The sequence below is a fragment of the Macaca nemestrina genome, chromosome 13 (assembly GCF_043159975.1).
Source record: "Macaca nemestrina isolate mMacNem1 chromosome 13, mMacNem.hap1, whole genome shotgun sequence".
In the NCBI taxonomy this organism is placed as follows: Eukaryota; Metazoa; Chordata; class Mammalia; order Primates; family Cercopithecidae; genus Macaca; species Macaca nemestrina.
Window position 1 is genome coordinate 66,865,642 of NC_092137.1, and position 23,637 is coordinate 66,889,278.

General features: G+C 37.3%; 1 protein-coding gene across 1 annotated transcript in view; it reads left to right on the forward strand.

The window, feature by feature from the left end:
* Positions 1 to 23,637, forward strand: part of LOC105465166 (Meis homeobox 1) — a 138,904-nt gene that overhangs the window by 107,793 nt on the left and 7,474 nt on the right. The window contains exon 9 of the mRNA XM_011713440.3: positions 5,135 to 5,211. Coding sequence (XP_011711742.2) covers positions 5,135 to 5,211 — 77 coding nt within the window. The remainder of the gene's footprint in view (positions 1 to 5,134; positions 5,212 to 23,637) is intronic.

Below are 23,637 nucleotides of genomic sequence, written 5' to 3' on the forward strand. Positions count from 1 at the left end.
TTTTGATGAAAAAAGTACATTTGGTCAAAGATATTGTTAAGATGTAAGGCTGGATATTTTCTAACTGCATTCTGCAGAGTCTCTCTCTTCCCCATTGATGCTCATCTGAAATACTCTGCTTGATTGTTTCAATAAACACACTTTCTCTCAATGTACTGTAAACTTGTAAATACCAGATAACCCACTTAAAACCCCCTTCCAGTCCCAGTCTCAAGAAATAACACTGGAATTGTGCAGACATAACTTTCTTGAGAAAGTCACCATTTTCTGTCACTTTCTATTCTTTGTGGCTGGTAAAATGACAGCTCAGACTTAACTTTTACATAAGCTATTTTTAGATTTTTCTCAGACATCCTTTAACTGTTTCTTTTATACAGGATCCTACCCTAGGGATCATTTTATTCTTTGATTGGGTCATTAAGCAATCACTCTATACTGGTTCATTACTGGAAGTCACTGCAAGATCCAGAAACACATGAAGAGTGGCAAGCAGTTTATATTTCAGCAAGAGATTTATGCTAGAAAGGAGAAGTCAAGGTGTTGACAATTGAAATAAGGATGATCATTTCGTGAGTTATTCCCTTTAGCTGGGGTTCCACTGTCCACAAGCCACTTAGTTTCCCTTTGAGGTCAGCATCTCTTCTCTCTGCAGCCAAACCAGCCTAATACACGTGTGCAGGTTTAATGCTGGAAGGGAGGGGCCAGCTTTACCCATACATAATCACTGTTTTATGGCTTTCACTCATTCCTGAGGTGTTAATGCAGATCAAATGGGAAACACTCGAGAAAGAACCCGTGCAGCTACTGCATTGCCTAGCTCTCCCCTCTCAATCGTTAATTCTTATTGTAAGATCTAAAGGTAATTTTGTTTGCTCTCTTAATGTGTTGCGGTTCTCCCAGTGGCCCTTGCATATCCTTTCTCAAATTCCCATCTTGATCAATTGTTTGCAAATAATTAAGCTTTTAAGAGATAATAGCATAAGGCTAATGTACACAAAAAGGCAGGTCTCCCTCACTGTCTATGGGACTGTGGTCAAATTTGCTTTGATATCCCGAAGTGATTAGGTTGATTGGTATATCTGGGAAGTGCCATCCATCTTTCCTTCACAAGAACCTACTGATCTTTCTTAAACTGTGTCCTTGAGATGCAATAACAGCAAAGGTGTTCGGGAGAATGGCAAGGAGTGACATAGACCTTTAGTTGCAAAGGTTTGGAATGAATTTCCCATTTTCTCCCTAAAAATGGCGCTTCTCAGAGATGACTCTTTATCTCTTTTGCAAAATGATGTCTGCCTTTGCCCATTGCATGGCCTCACTAGCCCTGTGGGTAGAAGGCAACAGGGCTTTGAATGTTTTTTTCAGCAGCCATGCCTGTGGCATGCTGGGTTTTTGTCAAGTCACTTTTTTTTAAGTCTACGAAAGAATAACTCATACTGTCCACAAAAAGCTTATTTAGTAAAGATGCATAGGATTTAAGATATTGAAATGTATTGGGTTTCAGTTTAAAAGCCTACTTCTTTGTGAATTTTTGGCTGGCTAAGGATTAGCTACATGAAGTCACGGCTTTCATGTGATTCTAGCAATTATAGACTTTTCTCAGGGAATTGAAAGTTTGTGGGACACTAAGGCCAAGAACTATGAGAAAAAGAAAAACATTCAGTTGACCTACCATAGACAAGGGTTTAGGAATTTTGTTGATACCTTTTTCTACTCTTAACAATGGCCAGATTATTGTGACATTTAATTTGTCCAATCTCTTTCGTTTCTATTTAAAAAAGTATTTATATCCCGAACAACTGAAAATTTCTTAATGGAGACAGAGTGCTGAGCCTCCGTAGCTTGAGGCTGCCTAGGAATTATGCTGCACGAAATTAGACACAGTTTGTTCCAATTACTTAAACTCAGATCACATGAAAAGTGACAGAGGAATAAAAGGGTAGAACTTTCTAATTTTATATTTAAATTATAAAATCAGAAACTACATGATGTGAAGAAACAACCAAAATTTGCACTGAAATTTTGAGAACCATATTACTACCCTTTGAAGCTTTAGTAATCCGGGTAATAGTAATGATTCAAAGAGAATTTTTCTGACATCACTTGCATAAATAAAATGTGAATTCCATTTGCTTTGTAAGAATGTTTGTAAAACTTGCTCACAAACAGGCATGCAAAAGTACTCTTGAAAATACAGGAAAATAAATTACTGTGACAATTTTCAATTTTCAAAGTAACTAAAGATAAATGGCATAAATAATAATTTTTATCCAGCTCTGGTCACAATATTAAGACACAACTAACAAGACAGGGCAAAAAGTTTTGCCATCTGGCTATACTAAAGAGGGACTGTTGACATATTTATTAATTCTATTAAAAATCCCTGAAAGTGATTTCTGTAAGACCTGGACAACTGTCAGCAAATATATTTTACAGAAAATGTTATAGATTGGAAGTTACTTGTGTACTTCAGTGTACAACTTTATATGGCGCATAGTGCCAATGGTGGGATGCTAATATTTGCATATTTCAAAATTGAGCTTGTCTTCTGGCATTGCAATACTGTAAGAACTGCTAGCCTGGGTAATCTTTAACCTCAATAGATCTTAGAACTCTGGATGACAAAATTGAGGATAAGAAAAGTTGTCTGTAGTTCAAAGTCCTATAGTTAATGAGTGGCAGCATCATTTATACAGTCTAATAGAGTCACTTATATTATGTACAATTCTTCAACTAGTATAGACATAGAACTACTGTATATCAAGCTATAAGTCAGCGTTCTATCCATGGGATAAGAAATTCATTTGGTTTGTACTGTGTGCCAAACCTTTGTACAGTGGGAGTTACGTTTTAAACCTTAGGGTAATGGATTGCTTTGAGCTCAGTAGCCAGTCGTGAGACTTTGGTTGCAATGGCTGGCATTCTGTTGAGTAACACCAATGTCACTTATGATCTTAGGCTATTATGAGGTTTATATACCTGTATTTGAAGAAAGTGGGTTGACATCACTTTTGTGAATAAAGCAACAAAGGTAGTGTCATGGATCTTAAATTGAATTGCTTCTGCTTTATGATACATTTTGATGTTGCCTCTGAGTGGAGAGTGTCTGTCATGGCATGGTACAGCCATTCCTTTGTTCCACAAATATTTAGTGATTTTCTGTTATGTCCCAGTCTGGGCTTTGAGCAAGGATAGAGAGAAAGCAAGGCAATGGGTTTAGTAGCGTTGGTAGATGAGTGGGAAAAGACACACCAACAAGGAAATAAATAATTAAAGCAGGTGCTTCAGAGAGAGATGCTTGCTATTAGGGAAATAAGAAAAAGATGAATGTGAGTGTGATAAGGCGGCGTGCTGGGCGGTGGGGAGGGTAAAGCTGAACATTTGAGCTGAGAGCTGAAAGTGACATTGGAATAAGAACCCGAGTGATGGGAAAAGCTGGTGGTGTTAGGAAAACAGAAAGAAGGATGGTGTGGCTGGGTAGAGGAGTAGGAAGTGGGTGAGAAGAAGGTGTCAAAATCTGAGAGGTGGGCAGGGCTGGATGGTGGCAGGCCTTGTAGGCCATGGTAACCAGTCTGAAGGTTATTTCACAGGAGACATGAATGAGGATTATGAAAGGCATCTGCTACATCCTTTGGTCATGGTGAGGCTTAGGCACTGGAAGGGAAGCAGGAAATATCACTGACTTATGTATGCCTCTGGCCATCTCTTTCCCTGGCCAGTTTCCTCACCTGTAAAACAGAATGGATGATAGATTCCATTTATGTTACTCAAAGGGATATAATGGGGATTAATTACCATCCTGTCTGTAATATACTTGGAGCTCTTTAGAGAAAGGCACTATATTCCATGAAAGCAAAGCCTTATTCTAATTGTGTATTTATTGATTAAGTGACAATCATAGACAATGCTTATGGAAAAATTGTGATCTCTGTGCTGTTCACAAACAAATCCCCTGTGTATAGATATAGAGCATATTTAAACTTACATATAAGAGTACTGAAGTGGTCATTAACAAGCCTTTTTAGCATCTAATCAGACATTATTAATTAAATTAAAAGCTGTGTTAATTAGCATTCAATAGACCAGAATTTAGTTTCAATGGCACAGATAGTTAAATTAAGGGTTGGGGGTGCCCTTTTCCATTCATATGAGGGTTTCCATTCAATAGAGGGTTGACTCTCAGAAGAATTTTATCTTGGGATAATTTATTGAGATGTGGTGTTTCAAGCAAGCTAATGTCTCTGTAGATGGAAACCACATCCTCAGCTCCTCCCCTAAGCTTTAGAAATGTGTATTTCAAATTTAGATGTATTTGATTAGTGAACAGAAAGCATTTGTGCCAAAACTAATTTCAGTAGAATTCCAAACGTTCTTACAGGAAGGTATGAATTTCACTTTATTATCTAATCCTGTAATACTTTTATCTACTCTGACTCTTGAAGAACATAGCTGGGCTTGTTCTTAGCATGCAAAATATGCTGGTCTTTGACCTTATATTGGCCTGTGTTCAGAATCTCAGCATGTGTTGACATTCAGATATGGAAACCAACATTGGTGAATTTTTTTTTTTTTTCTGAAGACTTAAAATGAATTTTGTGTGTGTGTGTGTGTGTGTGTGTGTGTGTGTGTGTGTGTGTGTGTTTAATAACACCCACTTTAGTTTTGAGATTTGCATCTGGCAATATGGTGTTTTAGAGGGAGAATGTCACTATGGGGACCTCAGCTGAGATTGTTGGTCCACATGGGTCAACTTTAGAAATTTATGGTTCAATGAATATATTAAATCAGGGCAGTTTACTTTTAGATGGTAACGAATGGCTTGTCCTTATTTTAATCCTATAAAATACAGTGAAGATCATACTAAACTTTCTGTGTTTGCAACAAATAAACCTGTTAAAGGATAAACTCAGTATCAAGGTTCTGCAAGTATCCTAAGTAGCTATTTATACACTTCACTAATCTTTGTAATTGGCTTGTCTTTTACTGCCATTAATTAGATGATGTAGTATTCCATTAATAAGAGTGACACACCTCAGCATTTTTACCTTTAATTATAGACTTCATGAGACACTTAGGCTATTGACAAAATGCCCTAAATATTGCCTGATGCACGCATATCTTTTTAATTCTTTTTCAGCACCCTTACCCTTCTGAAGAACAGAAAAAGCAGTTGGCACAAGACACAGGACTCACCATCCTTCAAGTGAACAATTGGTAAGTAATTTGGCTTTGCGTCTACACACAATCTGTTTCCCCCTCTGGCAACCTGCAGCTCATGTTTTGCATTAAGAAGACACACCCAGTTGCCACTGCTCTCCCTGGTGGCTTGTTGATCCAAAAGTGAAAACAAACTGTTGACTGATATGTGAGAACATTTGCTAGTATGGGAAATAAAACATTGTATTGCCTTCTACCTCCTTTATAAGTTGACAATTTTATGCATAGTATAAGTATGTGTGTAATTCACATTCACTATGGCTCTGTCAATGTATCTCTCTCTATGGCTTTTTTCCCCTCCTTCAGAGTAATCGATAGAGTCGTATCATCCTATTTTCTACAAAACAAGAAAATCCACCATCACATATCAATCAGGTTTAAATTCATTGAATAACTAAATTCAGTTAGATTTTGTTAGGGCTATGCATTCAAGGATAGTCTCTCCTTTACTGTTATCTCCCAAATACTGAAAGGAAGAAATTATTTATGTTTCTCTTTGAGGCTATTCCAAACCTGAGGCATCTCAGGACTGTGCAATACTGTTTCTAAATAAAGTGTAAATTCCTGATGTGGGGCAAAGCTGAGATTATGTACAAAGTGCCAGCCAACAATATTCTGACTCAGTGTACAGCAGTGTGGCAATGAGACTTTGAGAAAGTATGATTTATTACCCTTTGTAAATGTGCTGAAAGCCAGGTTTCATATAATCACCCAGGGCTAGTGTCATATTTGAAGGGTATCGAAATCCAATATCCTCCAAAAGTAAGTGTATCTAATTAATTGTCCTAATATTTTTAGATTAGTGTTTATGATGGGGAAACCTTATCCTCTTTGAAGTAAAATCCAGAAAAGGCCCAAAGCCTGGGCTGGGGAAGGGGAGAACTAGGAATGCCAGTTTGCAGAGAGAAGTATTTCTTTCTATTCAATAAGTGTCAAAAATTAATATTACAGAATCTCTGATTACATGGCCTAATCCATTTTGGTGAATAAATTTGTTCTTGATGTCTATTGCACCTACATTAACAGACCCGTCTCTGTTAGAGAGCCTGGGAGCCTTTGGGAGAGATTTCAGATATATTAAAGCCCATTACAGAAAATGTAATTTCTGTCAATATAATCCCATGTATTCTTCAATTTAGTATTTTAGAGATAACAAGCTACTTACAATATATTTGCCTTTGGAGGATTAATTTACAAAGTGCACTATCTGCAAGACACAGACAGACTCACATAAGCATTGCTTGTAAGAGTTATCAATTTCTATGACCTTACTGCAGCCTTGAGAGATCAATTTTTGCAGCCCTTTCCATCAGTGGATGGTAAACCAAGCAAAGGCATACTACATCTAAATGTGTTACTAGGAGGTGTGTGGCTGCTGAGGTTTTTTGTTTACCTATTTCTACCTGCTACTGTGTCTTAATTTTCAAAGCTGTTAATACTACATATTGGAACTTTCCAATGGTTCTGGACGACATTATAGGGGAGACCATCAATTTTGCACGCACATCTAAATTCATATATCTGTATTTTAAAACTTAAAGCTGATGTTGAGACAGTTTTAATACAATGGAGGCTGCACAAATGTCCACATTTCCCTGGGAAGTGTTCCTTTTGCGGGCGAAGGAGTGGCAGGATAAGCTCTCTAGTTAAGAAATGAAAAGTGCTATCATTCAGGGGATCTATCCTGTGAGCCATTTCTCTTCCTCTGCAGGGTTGCTAGCAAACTCCACTCATAAACACAGTTACCGGAGAACAAGTCCCAATACAAGTTGCTTACTATGGGTGGACAGCCTTATTATGGGATATTTCCTGTGAATGCAGGAAGAGGAAGGCATTCTTGTGACTTCAAGCAATATATATATATATACACACACATACAGTTTTCTAGATTCTATGCACAATCTCTGCCAGAGAGCAATCTTCCTAATCAATGATCATAATTCGACTTTCTCAGTTTTGTAACCAGAAGGGAGAGAAAGGATGTTTAAAAGTTTTAATTCACACTCTAAAATAATTTTAAATTATATGCAGACTTTACCCTAAATTTGACACTGCTATTCAATTCTGCACAGGTAAATAACTTAAAAATAGCCTTTACTTAGTTATTTGGGACAGAAACACAATTCTGTGCTTAACTGTCATTTTGTGCAGTGTGTGGGTTCTCTCTACTTGTATATAGATGGAGTTAGAAGTAGCTTTTCTTGCACCTCAGTGCTTTGCATTTTGCAATTGTTTCAACATTTAACAACTTTGTTTGCTGTAGAAAATGTCCCTCAAGTAACCAAAAGTTGTAAGAGAGATCGTTTTTCTTCATTTTGACAAATAATGACAATAGCATGTTTGATTTGAATTTTTAATGGTTTATTAATTTTTGTGGAAACCTCTTCCTGTTTGTTTTGTTTTGAGACCGAGTCCTGCTCTGTTGCCTGGGCTGGAGTGCAGTGGCGTGAACATGGTTCACTGCAACCTCCAACTCCTAGCTCAAGTGATCCTCCTGACTCAGCCTCCCCAGTAGCTGGGAATACAGGCATATGCCACCATGCCTGGTTAATTTTTTTTTCTTTTGTATAGGCAGGGGTTTTGCTATGTTGCCCAGGCTGGTCTCTAATTCTGGGGCTCAAGAGATCCACCCACTTCAGCCTTCCAAAGTGCTGGGGTTACAGGCGTGAGCTACTGCACCCAGCTTATACACATTTTTATAAAAAATGTTTTTTATCTTATCTATACTGAGTATCAGTACATAGCAGGAAAGTTATTTCCTACTAAAAGTAATAATTTTGAAAATGTCATCATTAGTATTTCTGCATTTCCCTTTCACTCATTTAAACATCTGTGTCTTCCGTCTTGGATTTCTTAAAACCTGTTAACACACATGTACATTTTTGTATGAACTATGAGTCACTGTTGAAATGCAATTCAATAAAATGCTGAAGGGCAGGTTGAGTGTAGATCAGTCATAATTATTGGCAGCAACATAATGTATCAAAATATATAATATGTAAGTGAAAAATATAAACTCATGTCTAGTTGTTAGAGTGTCATAGAAACCCTGGCTGATGCAGTTTTAAGTTAGGCTTTGACTGAAAAATAGACAAGAAGTTTGCTACATTTTAATGGTTCTTTCACTTCATCACTGAACTAATTTTACATTTCTCTAATTGACATAGTAATATATACTACCTGCCTCAGGTGGCTAAGGCTAAAGCACATGGGATTTGAGGGGAGAAAGGCAAAAGAGAGAACTTAAAAGTAAAACAATAAGACTGATTTGATTAATTAAGAGAAAATCTGGACAAAAGAATGTCTTGTTGTAACTCTTACTTTGATCCAATTGTCAGAATAAAAATGGAGAGAAAGAATCTTAAAACAGTTGGCATCAGTACTTACAGCATGTGGGCCCTAGGATGGAATGTGATATTTATTAGATGTGACATTGTAGGCCAAGTCTATGCCAATAAATTTTTTGAGAATTGAGGCAATTATGTAAATAATTTGAGTAAAATATTTTTACATAAATTATCTAAGTAGTTGATGTAATTGCTTGTTTTTTAAAAATCAACCTCCATAACTAGTTGCCTAAATATTTCAATCTACTATGTTGTGGTAGACTTAGATTTAAAAGTGTAATCGTTTTTGAAACATAATATGCACCATAGATTTGTGTATTCTTCCTTCTTTGGTTCCTTGCTCCCAATTATAATTGTATCCAAAAATGATAAATAATAGCATCAGGGGCTTTTGTCTTTTTGCTTTTTTATTGTTGTTGTGGTTGTAACAAATACTTGTGTTATATCAGCAGTGCAAACATTATCAATATGCTAAATGTTTTAGTAATTTAAGTAGAATCATCTTAAATTTTGAGATTAGATGGTTATTTAAACCTTTAAGTGTTTAAGTAGAACTTTACAGAAAACACACATACACACACACAATCAATACTTGGTTGATTTTCTCCTGAATAGACCCACTTAATTTTTTTTATATTGAAAATGTGAGTGTAGAATGGTCAGATAAAAATTCCCTTATACGTGATCACACCAGTGTTGCAGACCTGGGAATTCCCTGTGATGAAAACTTATCTCTTGTGATTGTGTTGTACTTACTGGAGGTCTCAGTCACCTCCTGCCTCAGCAGAGTTTTGGCCTAGGGTGTATTGAATACATTTTACAGTTTCTTTGTTTACTACTCCTCATCCAAACACTTTCCCATTAAGGCCTGATATTAAGTGATTATCCCTTTATGCTCTGAGAAGGCAATATGGGTTTTAGGTGCAACATATATAGTGTATGTGAAATACAGTATTTATATATAGAGAAAAATTATTCTCCATCAAGAGGGTACATAAAATTCCAGGTTGCATCCTAGCAGCCAAGATGACACTGTTCAGAACTATCGTACTCTACATTTCTTAGATTTAGTGCTCATACCAGATTTTCCTAGTTACTTCATTTATTGCTTTCAAAGCTGCAAAGCATTCAGGCATCACTTCCCATTTATTACTAGTGGGAAAAAAAGTGTGTTATCCTTAGAGATTTATGCCACTGGCAAGTAAAAATGTAAACTTATTTTTTAAAAATAAGATCTCCTTTATTATAATAAACAGATTCAACTGTTAAAGGTCAAGTTTCTTTCTGAGTTATGGTAATAATGTAGCAAATACTTTTACAAATAATCAAAGATTCTATAAATATAGGTACCTGTTTAGATGTAAATGTTAAAACATTCACAAATTATCCTTTCAACTTCTGTGATCTAAAAATCAATAGGGGTCATAGGGTTTCATAGAATTGTTCTGCTTTTTCTTCCAACATAATTTAATAATACATTTTACAGATGTTGTTTGAATATTAGACACAGATTGTTTTGTCAATAAAGCTAAACAGAGACATGACACAAAAGCAAGGAAAACAGATGTAAAAAAAGAAAAAAACAGTGCACGATGCAAGAGGCTCTGGGTCACTTGTTTGCTATTCAACTACAAAATTAAAGTGCGGGCTGTTTGGTGATTTTCCTTGCCTATGAACCACTAGGGATGGAACAGCTTCACACATAGAAAGTAATTGTATTAAGCAGGTGGTTTAACTTTTTCCCTTGAGAATTGAAGTGTAACCTACATTTAAAGTAGACTTCCTAATTGATCAATGGAGTAACAGGTGCGGTATATTAAAAAAGAAGAAGGAGAAATACAAATGGAAGAACTCCCCAGAATATTTCAGAATGGGTTGTTGTTCTTCAAGCCTCGGTTAATTGCTATGCTTCTCACCTTCAGTGTCAATTCCAATAATATTACCTTTACAGACGCTTACTCTGGGCTTAGATTATAGCAATCAGTAATACTCACTAGATAAAATACTGTCTAGTTGCTCATAAGAAAATATTGAAATCAGTCAAAAAATGTTTAGCTTGCATATTGCCTGAGACAGAGCTGGCGGGGCGCCAGACAGGCAGGGTATTATTAGGAAAGCTGAGCAAATAGCTTGCAGGGAAAAGAGCTGTGAATTTAGAAACCTTCAGGTATTGTCATGTCAGAGAGTCTTAAGAGTTCAACACAGACACTGCTTTTTTTTTTTTTTTCCTGCAGATTTAAAAAATTTCCAACAAACAGTCTTCTTTGAAAATGACTCTGCAGTCTGTTAAATATACTTTGTTGTAAGTTTTACACCATAAGTTTACTCAGAGCTTTTCCCCACTGCGTAAAATCGCATCGTTAATACTGTTAAAGATGAAAGCTTCTTATGAAAGGGTACACTTTGAACTACTGTGCCGGCTGGAAAAACCCTGCCCCTTCCGCCATGGGGCCCTAAGTCTAGGTGAGAAAAGAAATGAAGGTCTAGGATGTAGGAAGGGTGGATTTGAAAGTCCAAATACGGTTTTGTGTAACCACTGTTTCTCCTCCAGCCAGCATTCAAAGGAAGTTGCAGAGCTTCTCAGGACAAGACACGAGCTGGAAGCTGCGATCTGGCTGGTACAACCTGAGGAAGTGTGTCAGGGCCCTGTAGGGTTGGGGTTCAAGTGAGGCTCAGAGCCGAGTGAGTTGGGAGACTTGATTTACCCAGCAGGGACCCAATATTTATGATCTGAATATTTATGATTCATTTCAAGGCAATGAAACCAGTGGCATGGTGGTTGACTTTGAACATGATATGCAGGTCAGCACAACTCTTGTTGCAAATCCTAATTAAGCCAGTCTTCTTGTTTTCAGTGTGTCTGAAAGTATCTGGTCAGAGAAATGCAAACAACAGGCTGTGCTTCAGGCAGCCTGAAGGAGCAGGACTTGACTGCCATTTCCCGGGAGAGAGCGTAGGGTTGAGGGGTTACAGTCAAGGGGGAAGAGCTTGGCTACGCCTTATCCACAGGTGGCTAAGGTGTAAGCCTCATGACAACTTCAAATTTACACAGGGCAAGTATGGGAAGGGGAAATGCAGGGACAGGTCGCTGCAATCAAAACATTTCATCCTTCATCCCCACTCCTTGGATGTAGGCGACAGTGTCCTCTGGTTTAAAATGGACAAGTAGGACTAATTAGTCAGGACTCAAATAACTCTTTTAGCTGTAATATTCTAGACTGTATAATAATGTGAATCAAAGAGAAGTAAAGTGCATGCTCTGAAACTCTCATTCCAGCTTTACCGTAGGAGTGGGGAAGAAAAAAAACCACTTTGATAAAGAGACAAACAGAGAGATTAATTAAAAAGTTGTAGTTGTAACTTTTCCTCATCTTAAATAAGCAAATCAAACACTGTAAAATAAAAATGAGACGAAATTAAACATTATTGCAAGACATGAAAAAGATGTGTGCTGTCATTTTAGGATTCATAATAAAGATAAATCAGTTGTTTTTAGCAGAGTGCTATGAGTCTATGAAGGGCATGACAGATAATAGGCTCGAAATTTCTGAAGTTATTGTACAGCAAAATTTGTTTTTTCCTCAGGCATTCAATCTTTTTCTCCAGTAATTTTGAACATGACAAACTTTTTAGTGGATGCGTTAATAATCTATAAGTAATGGGTTGTCAGGTGTCAGTTAGATAAGATTAAAAGACTGTTTAAGCATTATCAATTTGCTTCTTTGCATGAGTTTTATAGGTCAGGAGAAATAACTTTTTGAATTGTGGTTGTGTGTACGTGTTCTCTCTCTCTCTCTCTTTCTTTCTCTCTCTCTCTCTCTCCCCCCCTTTCATTTGGCTCCACTCCAAGTATATGTGGAAGAACTATATTACATTACATAAATCCTGTATGTAAGAGCAGATTTGAAACTCACTGTGTGAACCAAGGGGACAAATGTCTCAGCTGTCTTCTGTAAATGTATTTTAGTTTTTAAAATGTTACTCTTTATCTTCTCAAAGGAAGCTCTGTAAGGGGAAACAGACTCGGCTAAGGGGGGCATTGAAGCTTTAGACATTAGTAGCTTCCTAGCAAGTCAGGTTTAGGTCTATTCTTGTCAAATCTGTCTTAAGTGTGTTTACATATAGTTTGCCTTTCTGGTATTTTCTGCTTGCACAGACCTGATCTCCACCTATTTTGTGTCAACAGTTGCCGAGGCTGGTGTTGGGTGATTAACCGTTAAGCACGGAAGCGCAGTACCCAGAGAGACCCTCTCTCTCCTCTCACTTACATCATCATCTTGCTTCAGGCTGTGCCTACAGAAAACAAACAGCATTTTTGAGTGGTTAAAAAGTCAGCCTGAAATATTGAAAAATGGGGCAAATGTTGCCTCCTGGTTGAATAGAACAGTTTTCTTGAAAAATGGAGTGGAGCCAGGGGCTCGGGGGAAGGAAGTGTTTCCGAGGGCAAACGTTGGTCTCAGATCCGGTCTGCATTGCTCCAGTGTGTGAATGCCGAGGAGCTTTCTGTGGACGCTGAGGGTTATGTTCTGCTTCGTTTTTGATTCTCAAGGGGAAAGAGGACATTAAAAAAACAAAAACAAAAACCCTCCAACAACGTGGATGCCTGTAACTTTGGCAAATATAGGGCTGTCCTGTTTAATGCCCTCATAATCATCAATATTTTCCTGTCTATTTCATTTCCATTTTTACAATGCTCTTAGCCTGACCCCTTAATATGGAAAATAATTAACTCTATCATGCTCCTGACGCCTGAACAATAACAAATAAACAAAAAATATTAATCTGTTCCGACATCTTTGAGAGGTCTCTTTTCCTTTTTACCCTCTTAACTAACCAGTGCCTCACAAGATTAGATCCTATGGCTGAAGAAGGGAAAAACTATTTCCTTTTTCAAACACATTAATTCTTCTAGGTCTGGGGGAGATGATTGGAGTTACATGTAACTTAGCTCAAAAATAAATGTCCTGCCCTTGGTGAGATCTGACTTAAAATTGATAAAGTCACCTTTTTTTTTCAAAAACACTATGTTTCCTATGGATGGAAGTTAATGCACCATATAATTATACACACACACACACACGTGCATGTAAGTTTTCAGTATTTTTACTCTAGGATGCTAACTAAATCAAACGCATACCAGTAGTCTTGAGGTTTGTTGTCTGGTTGAAGGGTTTTGTTGGCCTATATCACTAGGACATCTGCCATGGTTGACTTTATTTGTTCCCTAGTTTGGGTCACAGTTCAGATATACCTGGAAAGGGCCAGGGAGGGGTTGGGGGATGTTGTAAAAGCTTATGGAAAGAATTGAACATGTACAAAAAGATGTAGGATCTCAGCCCCCTGGCTGGTCACCTGACAATACTGTTTACAGAAAGGAAAGTATAGTAGGTTATGGCAGAGATTTCTATGATGAGGACTTGGGGTGGGGTGGGAGGGGGCGCAGAGAGCAGGGAGGGGGCGCGTAAGAAGCATGTCACAATCATTTTGAGTGAATATAGTATTATAAAAGCATATCGAAAATTAAATGTTGTTTTTAGTCATGCTAATTCTTTTGAAATTGCAAATAACAAAGGAATATAAGATTTTTGGTGTGCCAAAAGGGAACATGGGTTAGAATTTTAGAAACCCTGTGCTACAGAACCATAGAGTAAAAGTCCTGGGAGGGAGAGAATTTATGCATCATATGACAGATGAGGCTCAGGGCTAATTAGAGGCAGGGTTAGGACTGATTCCTAGTCCAGTGCTCCTTCCAAGCCACTAGATTGTACTTATTTTTAACAGCTGTATTGAGATATAATTCATAAACCATACAATTCACCCATTTAATTCAATCATTTTTAGTATGTTCACAGAGTTGTGTAACCATCCCCAGAGTAAATTTGAAAACATTTTTACCACCTTAAAAAGAAGCCTTGTACCCTTTAGCTATTACCCCTCTTTATACTTCCATCTCTCTCTCCAACAACTCCTGGCAACCACTAATCTACTTTCTGTCTCTATATTTGCCTGTTCTAGACATTTCAGCAATGTGATCATGGAATATGTGGTATTTTGTGACTGCCTTTTTTCACTAAGCATAATGTTTGCAAGGTTCATCCATGTTGTAGCATGTATTATCAGTACTTCATTCTCTTTCATGGCTGAGCAATGTTCCATTGTATGGATATAAGGTATCTTTTTTTACCTATTTATCAGTGGATGGGCATTTGATATTCATCTCTTGCCATTATAAGCATTCATATGCAAGTTTTGGTACCATTATGTATTTTTGAGAATGACAGTATCACAGCCAACACCTGTCTTAGGTTTGTATAATTTGCAAAGCACTTTTCATTTGATCATCCCAATTTCAGCATCTAAATACTGCTAAGATCTCAGAGCCAGTGAGTGGCAGTTTTCCCACTCAGTTCTCATATTCTTCTCACTACTCAGTGCTCTGACTTTCCCTGCCACTGGGTAGTGTTTTGACTGTGATAATTATGAATGAGGTTCAAAGAAAAGGATAGTTGGCTGGGTGTGGTGGCCCATGCCTGTAATCCCAGCACTTTGGGAGGTCGGGGCAGGCGGATCACCTGAGGTCAGAGTTCGAGACCAGCCTGATGAACATGGAAAAACCCCGTCTCTACTAGAAATACAAAATTAGCTGGGAGTGGGGGTGCACGCCTGTAATCCCAGCAACTCAGGAGGCTGAGGCAGGAGAATCGCTTGAATGTATAAGTCAGAGGTTGCTGTGAGCCATTGCACTCCAGCATGGGCAACAAGAGCAAAACTCCATCTCAAAAAAAAAAAAAAAGTCACACTGAAATCCAGCAACTCAGCAGTAAAATTCACAAAGTTCCCTCAAAATGACTTAGATGACCATAAGCATTTTCAAAGATTTGACAAATTCCAAGATGTCATTTTGCTAATGTTATTGTCTTTATTTGAGAGATTGTTCTCCTTTAAGTGTGTTTCCATTTGTATTTTAAAGGTCTACAGGTTACATATTGACATATATTATTACATAGAGCTTAGGTTTCAAGCTTTACTCATTAAAGCAGAGGTCACAGTAAACATTCCAAGGAATAGATGCAAGCCTCCATTCAAGTCAAATCATCTTCATTGTGCCATTCTGTAGCCTAATTTTGTAACCAGACGGAACTAGAAATGAAGCTAAATTTTGAGATATCCTCTCTTGACATGAGCAGAGACTCCAGGTCTGGAGGTTTATGGTTGCTGAAGACTTGGAGAGCTGAGGCTACTACAGGCAAGATCCTAGAGAAAGGAAGGAGCTCAAAGGCACTCCAATATGGAGCCAAGATTCTTTAATACCTGATTAGGGCCAGGCACAGTGGCTTATGCCTGTAATCCCAGCACTTTGGGAGGCTGAGGCGGTCAGATCACCTGAGGTCAGGAGTTCGAGACCAGGCTGGCCAACATGGTGAAACCCTGTCTCTACTAAAAATATAAAAATTAGCTGGGCATGTTGGCAGCTGCCTATAATCTCAGCTACTAGGGAGGCTGAGGCAGGAGAATCACTTGAACCCAGAAGGCAGAGGTTGCAGTGAGCTGAGACCGAACCACTCTGCACTTCAGCCTGGGTGACAGAGAGAGAGAGACTCTCTCAAAGACAAACAAACAGACAAATAAACAAAAAAATATGATGTATACGGCGGCTGGTCGCCATTCTAACATAACGGGGTTTTAAATTATTTGGGGGAAACTTTCTTTGGAAAATAAAGCATATTTGATCATTAAGGCGACCATGCATCCCACTTGCCTGGGAGGCTCATGGTTTATGCCTATTGCCCAGTGTAATTATTAACAGTGCCTCTTCACTCTCAAATGTGTCCCAGTTTAGTTGACAAATTATCTGCTCATCCTATTTATAATGGAGATTGGCAGAAAACTAGAATTTGCTTTAAATAGATACATTTATTCAGTAATGTGTAAGGGATGTTTTGTTAAATTCAATTTTATTGACTTTTTGTGACTAAGGAAAAATTGGAATTTAAATGAAAAATGGTTCAGCTATTAAACTAAAGAAAGACACTTCTATTCTTTGAAGATATTATTATACCTATTTTAGCTTTTTCATTAGTAGAGGAAATTTTGTTATATTATCCTAGATCATCTTCTACATTGTGCTAATAATCATTGTAAATCTATATTCTAAACCACAATTTTTTTCTAGCTCCATAAGGTTATACAAACTCAAATTTGGCAAATTGTTTGTTACATGTAAGTTAATATTTCATATTTATTTAAATATAAATATAAACCCTGTCTCACTCTGTTGCCCAGGCTGGAGTGCAGTGGCGTGATGGTCATGATTCTCCATAGCCTCCACCTCCCTGACTCAAGCAATCTTTCTGCTTCAGCTTTCCTCGTAGCTGGGACTACAGGTGTGCACCACCAGACCCAGATAATTCTTGTTTTTTTCTCTGTAGAGACAGGGTTTTACCATGTTGCCCATGGTGATCTTATACTCCAGGCTCAAATGATCCTCCTGCCTCGGCCTCCCAAAGTGCTGGGATTATAGGCATGAGCCACCGCTCCCTACTATCACTTTTTTTTTTTTTTTAAGAATAAAGAAATGGTTTCAAAATTTGCTTTCAAGGAAAATTTTCTGTAATACATACCAAGTGATGAATTATTTGAAATTTATTTTAGTGCCTAAGTCCAAAATAATACATCAGTTTTGTTATTACTTTGCATCATCATTGTCAACTAGTGATTGATTCATTTCACAAGCTGCTTTAAAGAGAATTTTGGTGGCCGGGTGCAGTGTCTCACGCCCGGCACTTTGGGAGGCCGAGGAGGTTGGATGGCTTGAGCTCAGGAGTTCAAGATCAGCCTGGGCAATATAGTGAAACCTTATCTCTACAAAAAAATACAAAACGACAAAAACTCGCCAGGCATGGTGGTGCATCACTGTAGTCCTCAGGAGGCTAACGTGGGTGGGAGGATCACTTGAGCCAGGGAGGTGGAGGTTACTAAGCTGTGATAATGTCACTACACTCCAGCCTGGGCAACAGACAGAGTGAGACTCTGTCTCCAAAAAAAAAAAAAAAAAAAAAAGAAAAGAAAAGAAAAGAAAAGAAAATTGTATATGTAATTAGCTTCCTCAACTGGGGTAGACAACTTCAGTTATTTCTAGAGTAATCTGGCAAATACTCCCAACACCGTTAGAGAAGGAAAATTTTTCATGTGGCTGATTGATGGACTTCTTGTGATTTGAGCAAATTTCAATATTACGTTTATCGGGTGGGTGGAGAGGAGAGGTGCTCCCTTTTCCCCTCCTGTCTATTCTCCTCCTGCCGCTGTTCTCCACCTCCCCAACCCCCAGACACACAGACGATGTATTGTACTCTTGGAACTGTTAGATCCTGGAGGAGGTTAAGAAACTAGAAAAAGGTGCCAAAAACATGATTTCATAAGGTTTGACTTGAGAATGAGTCAACTTTCTTGAATGTCTTAAAATCATGTTTCATGAAATTTCATTTCACAAAGAAAAGGGAGTGTAGAAGGCTTGGACCCTGAAGACCAACAGTTATGGATCATTAAATCCAATAAGTAAATGTAAATCTAAAATAAAGAATTGCAATAAAAAAATTTCTGAGTGATTTTTTTGTTGTTGTTGTTTAAAAGAACAGAGAGTTCTTTGGGAGATAACTAGAACTCTTTCCCTGAGGGTTTGTTTGTAAAACATGCCTTAAAAGTTATTAAGGCATACTGACTTAAAAAAAAAAGTAGTAGATCTGATTTTATTTAAATGACTATGATATAGATGAAAGAAATGTTATGGTGAGGAAATTCCTGGAATAGAAAAATAACAAAATGTCAGGATGTGACAACTACCTTCCAATGAGACAGTTTATATTCGAAGATTTTTCATGAGGTTTAAATTCTAAAATTTGAAAATATTTATAGAAATCACAAAAACGAATTATATATCAATTATCATCTGTGCATGTTTATTTTCTATTGAATAAAGAGTAGTATATGCAGAAATCTTATACTTAAGAATGCACAGTGTTAATTTTTATTACTAAGTTTGTATAGAGATATTCCTGACTATAGCTAAATATTAATAAAAGAAAGATTATTATAATCAGCACTTCCTTGAAGGGATAGTATAGGTATAGAAGGCATTGCCACTAATCGATCTAACTAATTAATGAAATCTTTTCTTAATAGTTGATTAGCTTCTTAGGTACATGATGTTGTAAAATGATATTTCTCTGTGTCTAGTTAGGAACCTTCTGAAGTAATTCTATGTTCACCACTATCCTGCTGACAATTCATTTAGGCCTAGTTGGCAAGAAACACTACGGGGGTGAAGCAGAGTCATGTCGTTGTTTGGAAGCAACACCATTGTGATTTTCTGTGGTTTACTAAGTTGCCTGTGGCATGCTAACGTAACCAAATGTAGGCTTCCTTTAATCATCAGGGAGTAAGTGGAGTGGTAAACACTGAGGAATAGAACTATTTGAGTAAAGGTGAAAATGCCATTTCTGAAAGTGAGCAAGTAATTTTTTTTTTTTTTTTTTTTTTTTTTTACTTTTATCAGTATTACAGAGAGCCATACAAGGGAGGAAAAGGGCAAAGGTATGTGGAAAATGTTGCCTGTGAAACTGGGAAACTACTTTGTGTTTTGGCTCCTAACAGATGCCCAATGTGATCTCCTCACCCCTCCTGGTTCTTACACAGGGAAACTAAACTTAGCAATTCGGTTTTGGGGGAAGAGACCAGGGAAAAGAGTGGAGGATAAACTAAAGGACAAAGGTCAGTTTCAAAAAGCTGTTCTGCCAGATCTTGCTCAGAAAACTATTCAGGTATCCAAAGACTGAGAATAAAAGGAGATAGATGAAATTAGTCCAATGAAAAAAAAAAAAGCTTAATGATAAATAAACATCTGGGGACAAAAAGAAAGAACAAAGCAAAACTTCCTGTATTTCTTTTTTAAACATGAGTCACAGTCACTTCCCATTCTCCTTGTCAGATTCCTATAAAAAATTCAAAATAAAATTCAGTTTTTAGATGATCCAGGTCTCAGATTTTTGGAGATTTTGCTCCCCTGCCAACTTTTCTCTTTCGCTTTTTAGGACTTGAGTCTTAAACAACTAAGTAAAAAAGAAATATATTTCTATATGGACATGAAATAAAGCTGTAGAGTAAACCCATTGTCTTCCTTTCCTTTGTAAAGTTTTCTGTTTTGAGACTGGCAATAGTTTGGTCAGAAGAAGAAATTCTAATTCATGATTCTGTGGAAAAAAAAAAAAAGGAAATATAAAGATTCTTCTCCTAATTCAGTCTTCCACCACCTGCAGGGAGTCCTGTTCTTAAAAAGTACTTCACAAAAGAAGACCGTGTTTTCAAAACAAACTAGATTTTAAGAAACCTTATGTTCGAATGTAAATGAAAAAGCAGACGAGACATTTTCTAACCTTAAAGCATACTAAAAGGTTTACTTTTTCAAGAATCCCAATGTATGGCAAATTTGAATTCTATTTCATTAAACCAAGGTGTGTAACTATCTATTGTAATGAGTGAGCAAAACTGTCAGGTGCCTGTGTACTCCTGGCATTCCACATCTGAGTTTTAAGGGCTATATAATATGAGGACCTCAATTGTAAAATTGCAAAAGCTTCCTCTTACATCTTTAAACTAACATACTTTGTAAAGGAGATCTTATCAGTATGGAAAATTCTAAGATTGTGTGTATTTCATAGATATGTATTTGTATTTTATCTCAAACCATTTTGTGGCTGTTGGAGAATGTATTTTTTATGGTATATTCAAACCAGAATTTTGTCATTCTGTTTTATATTTCTCTTCCAAAATACTATTTCTTCTATGTTGAATCTCTAATATATATTTATGTGCTCATACATAAATGTAGATATATATTTGAACACACAGACACACACACACACACACATACACACACATCGGCTTAAGATAACTATTTTACTTGTGCCTCTTAAAATTACAGAATTTTAAAATGGCAATATGTTCATTTAAGTTCACATCATATGTACAGTTCTTTTTTTGGTTTAGTGTTTAGAGAATTCTTGATAATTTAGACTCTTCCACAATGAAAAGTAAAGCATTCTGTCACAAAAGCAGGGAGGAAGAGACACAAGGTCAAAGGGCATTTTAGAAACAAACAGCTGGACCAGTTTATTTAAACAGATAGAGGGATGGGGGAACTGACCTCAGTTTGACTTATAGTGGGAGGAGCAAGAATGTCATTTTATTACTTTGCCCAGAAGGAAAATGTTTTTGTATCTGAATTCACCCTGAAGCCATCTAAACATGGCTCTGCTGTGTGTAGCATAATTCCAAAGAGGATGTATAAAATAGTCTGGGATAATGATAAAATACACTAAAGGGAATCAAATGTGGAGACAGTTTAAGATTGAAAAGGTGATGTTTTAAAAAATAAAATATTTTGCTATTTACTTAGTTGTTTTCACATAGATGTCCATCATGACCCCAAATAATAAGTTGTTCATATAAGTGTAGTAATTGTAATTCAGTAACGTTCTGAGAAATTACTACATCCTGTGTGTACTAATGATATTTCATTATATTGAATTTTTTAAAGTAAATGTTTCACAAGAAGTTGCAGGTAGACCTACTAATGTGGTCAAATGGCTCAGAAAAGGTGATTAGGTTTTCTCAGGTTTTCAGTGTTTTTGTTTATGTTTTGTTTTTTAATTAAAGGTTTCCCCCTTTGATATCTACATATTCTAGGGGTAGCTTACATCTGTGTTCTTAATAACAACAAACAGTTCTTGCCACCAAAAAAGAAACAAATAACATCTAGTACCTGTGGGCAGTTGGCTAAGAGGCTGTGGTATTTTTTGTGTGTATTTGCTTTCTACCTGGGGATCAGAGCAGGCCTGGAATGAATGTCCTTGGTGGTGTTCACTGCGAGGCTTCAGGAGGACATAGACAAAGATCAGCCTACAGAGCAGAGAGCAGAGAGCAGAGAGTGACCCAGGTGTCGAATGAACTCAAGATCCTAGTAGGACTCACATTCTAGAAGGCACTTTTTTTTTTTTTTTTGAGACGGAGTCTCACTGTGTCGCCCAGGCTGGAGTGCAGTGGCGCGATCTCGGCTCACTGCAAGCTCCGCCTCCCGGGTTCACGCCATTCTCCTGCCTCAGCCTCCTGAGTAGCTGGGACCACAGGCGCCCGCCACTACGCCCGGCTAATTTTTTGTATTTTTAGTAGAGACGGGGTTTCACCGTGTTAGCCGTGATGGTCTCGATCTCCTGACCTCGTGATCCGCCCGCCTCGGCCTCCCAAAGTGCTGAGATTACAGGCGTGAGCCACCGCGCCCGGCCATAGAAGGCACTTTTTAAGAATCACTGATGTTTAACCTAAGGATTAGAGGGGAGAAGCCTATAAAGCATAATGGCTATGTTTAACTATTTGAAGGGCTATCCTATGGAAGTAAAATTAGAATTGCTTGCAGTACTCCAAGGAGTTGTACTGATGAAACTATTGGGTTGATGCAAAAGTAATTGTTGTTTTTGCCATTGAAAGTAATGGCAAGACTGCAATTACTTTTGCACCAACATAAATATTTTTGATCACGTAAGACAGAACCTTCTAACAGCCTTGTTTATAGATGGGGTGGCCTCTCAATAAGGTGATGAGTGCTGTATTAGTTCAGCAGGGGTTACCTATGTCCTTTTGGGGGACAGATATCATACAGGAGATTCATGTCAGTGACCAAAGGAAGTGACTGTTACAGCCCTTTCCGAACCTGAGGTGTAATTTTTAAAAACGAACTCAAGACTTTAATAGTCATAGAACCTGAGTTGATTATTATGAATTAGTTTATCAGAGTCTGAACATGTGAGTATGATGGAGACAAGCTTTGGAATACAGATAAGTCAAGTCACTGTATTCTCTCTCTCTCTCTCTTTTTGAATAGCCTTATCTTTGCCTATACACACAAACAGTGCAGCCATCAAAATTTTCAATTCACAAAATGTTCACAGTCATGCTTGTTCCTTGACTAAACACTGGGGTTGCTGCCAGTGGTAACTGGCTCAAATCCAGCTAATTTGTATATGTCTATGTAGTCTGGATATTCTAGATGAGTGGCACAGTAGTTGCGGTGCTCTGGTCACCTCGCCAGAGCACCAGAGAGAAGGGTGCTCGCTACCGCTGACAGCTGTGTGTCATTTAGCAAATTATTAACATCTATTTGGTAACATGCGACCTCAAAGAAGTCATCTAATTTCTCTGAGCTCAGTCTTCTCATCTGTTAAAAATGTCTCTTCCTATTTGTAGGTAAGTAGTATAAGTCATATCCATAAAAGATTATGTTTTTAAAAAGTCTGGAAAAAGAAAGTTAATAGACAGAATTCCTTCTCTCTAAGAGTCTGCAGATTATGAACAGTACCATAGATAAAGAGATGTTTTTGCTCTCTTACCTACATTAGTTACTATGAAAATTACTTTTGGTATATGCAGAATATTAATATTAAATAATTTTCTAATTGGTCATGCAGTGAAGGCAGCTAATGAAAAAGCAGATTTTTTTTTCATTTTAATTGGTTATTTCACATGGTGTTTGTGCTACACCTGTGCTTATAATGAGAATGGAGAATTAATCTAACCTTCTGCTCACATGATTCCAATTTTCATGGTTTATACAAGATAATGATAACCTGATTTGCAACACAATTTGTTGTAGACCTGGGTTTTAAATATTTTTATTAGCAGTTCAGGAACTTCATATACAAGAACTGATATAATATGTGTTGCCAACAAGAATTAGCACGAACGGTATACCTTTTGGTTAGATTCTAGTTTCATTATTTGTTTCAATTACTTCTCAGATAATGAAAGAACACAAGGATACAGGATATTGAGAATCTTAAAATGTTATGAAGTATGCATTTTTGTTTTGAAAACCTGTCCCTGTCTGTTTAATGGTTTGGTTTTTAGGAACTATTTTCCTTTCTGAAGTGGGCAGACTTACAAACTAGAATTCATACTGGACTATGGATCCTTTAATTATTAATAGAACCTTATTAAAATTTTCATTGTATTTTTTATGTCCTGCTCA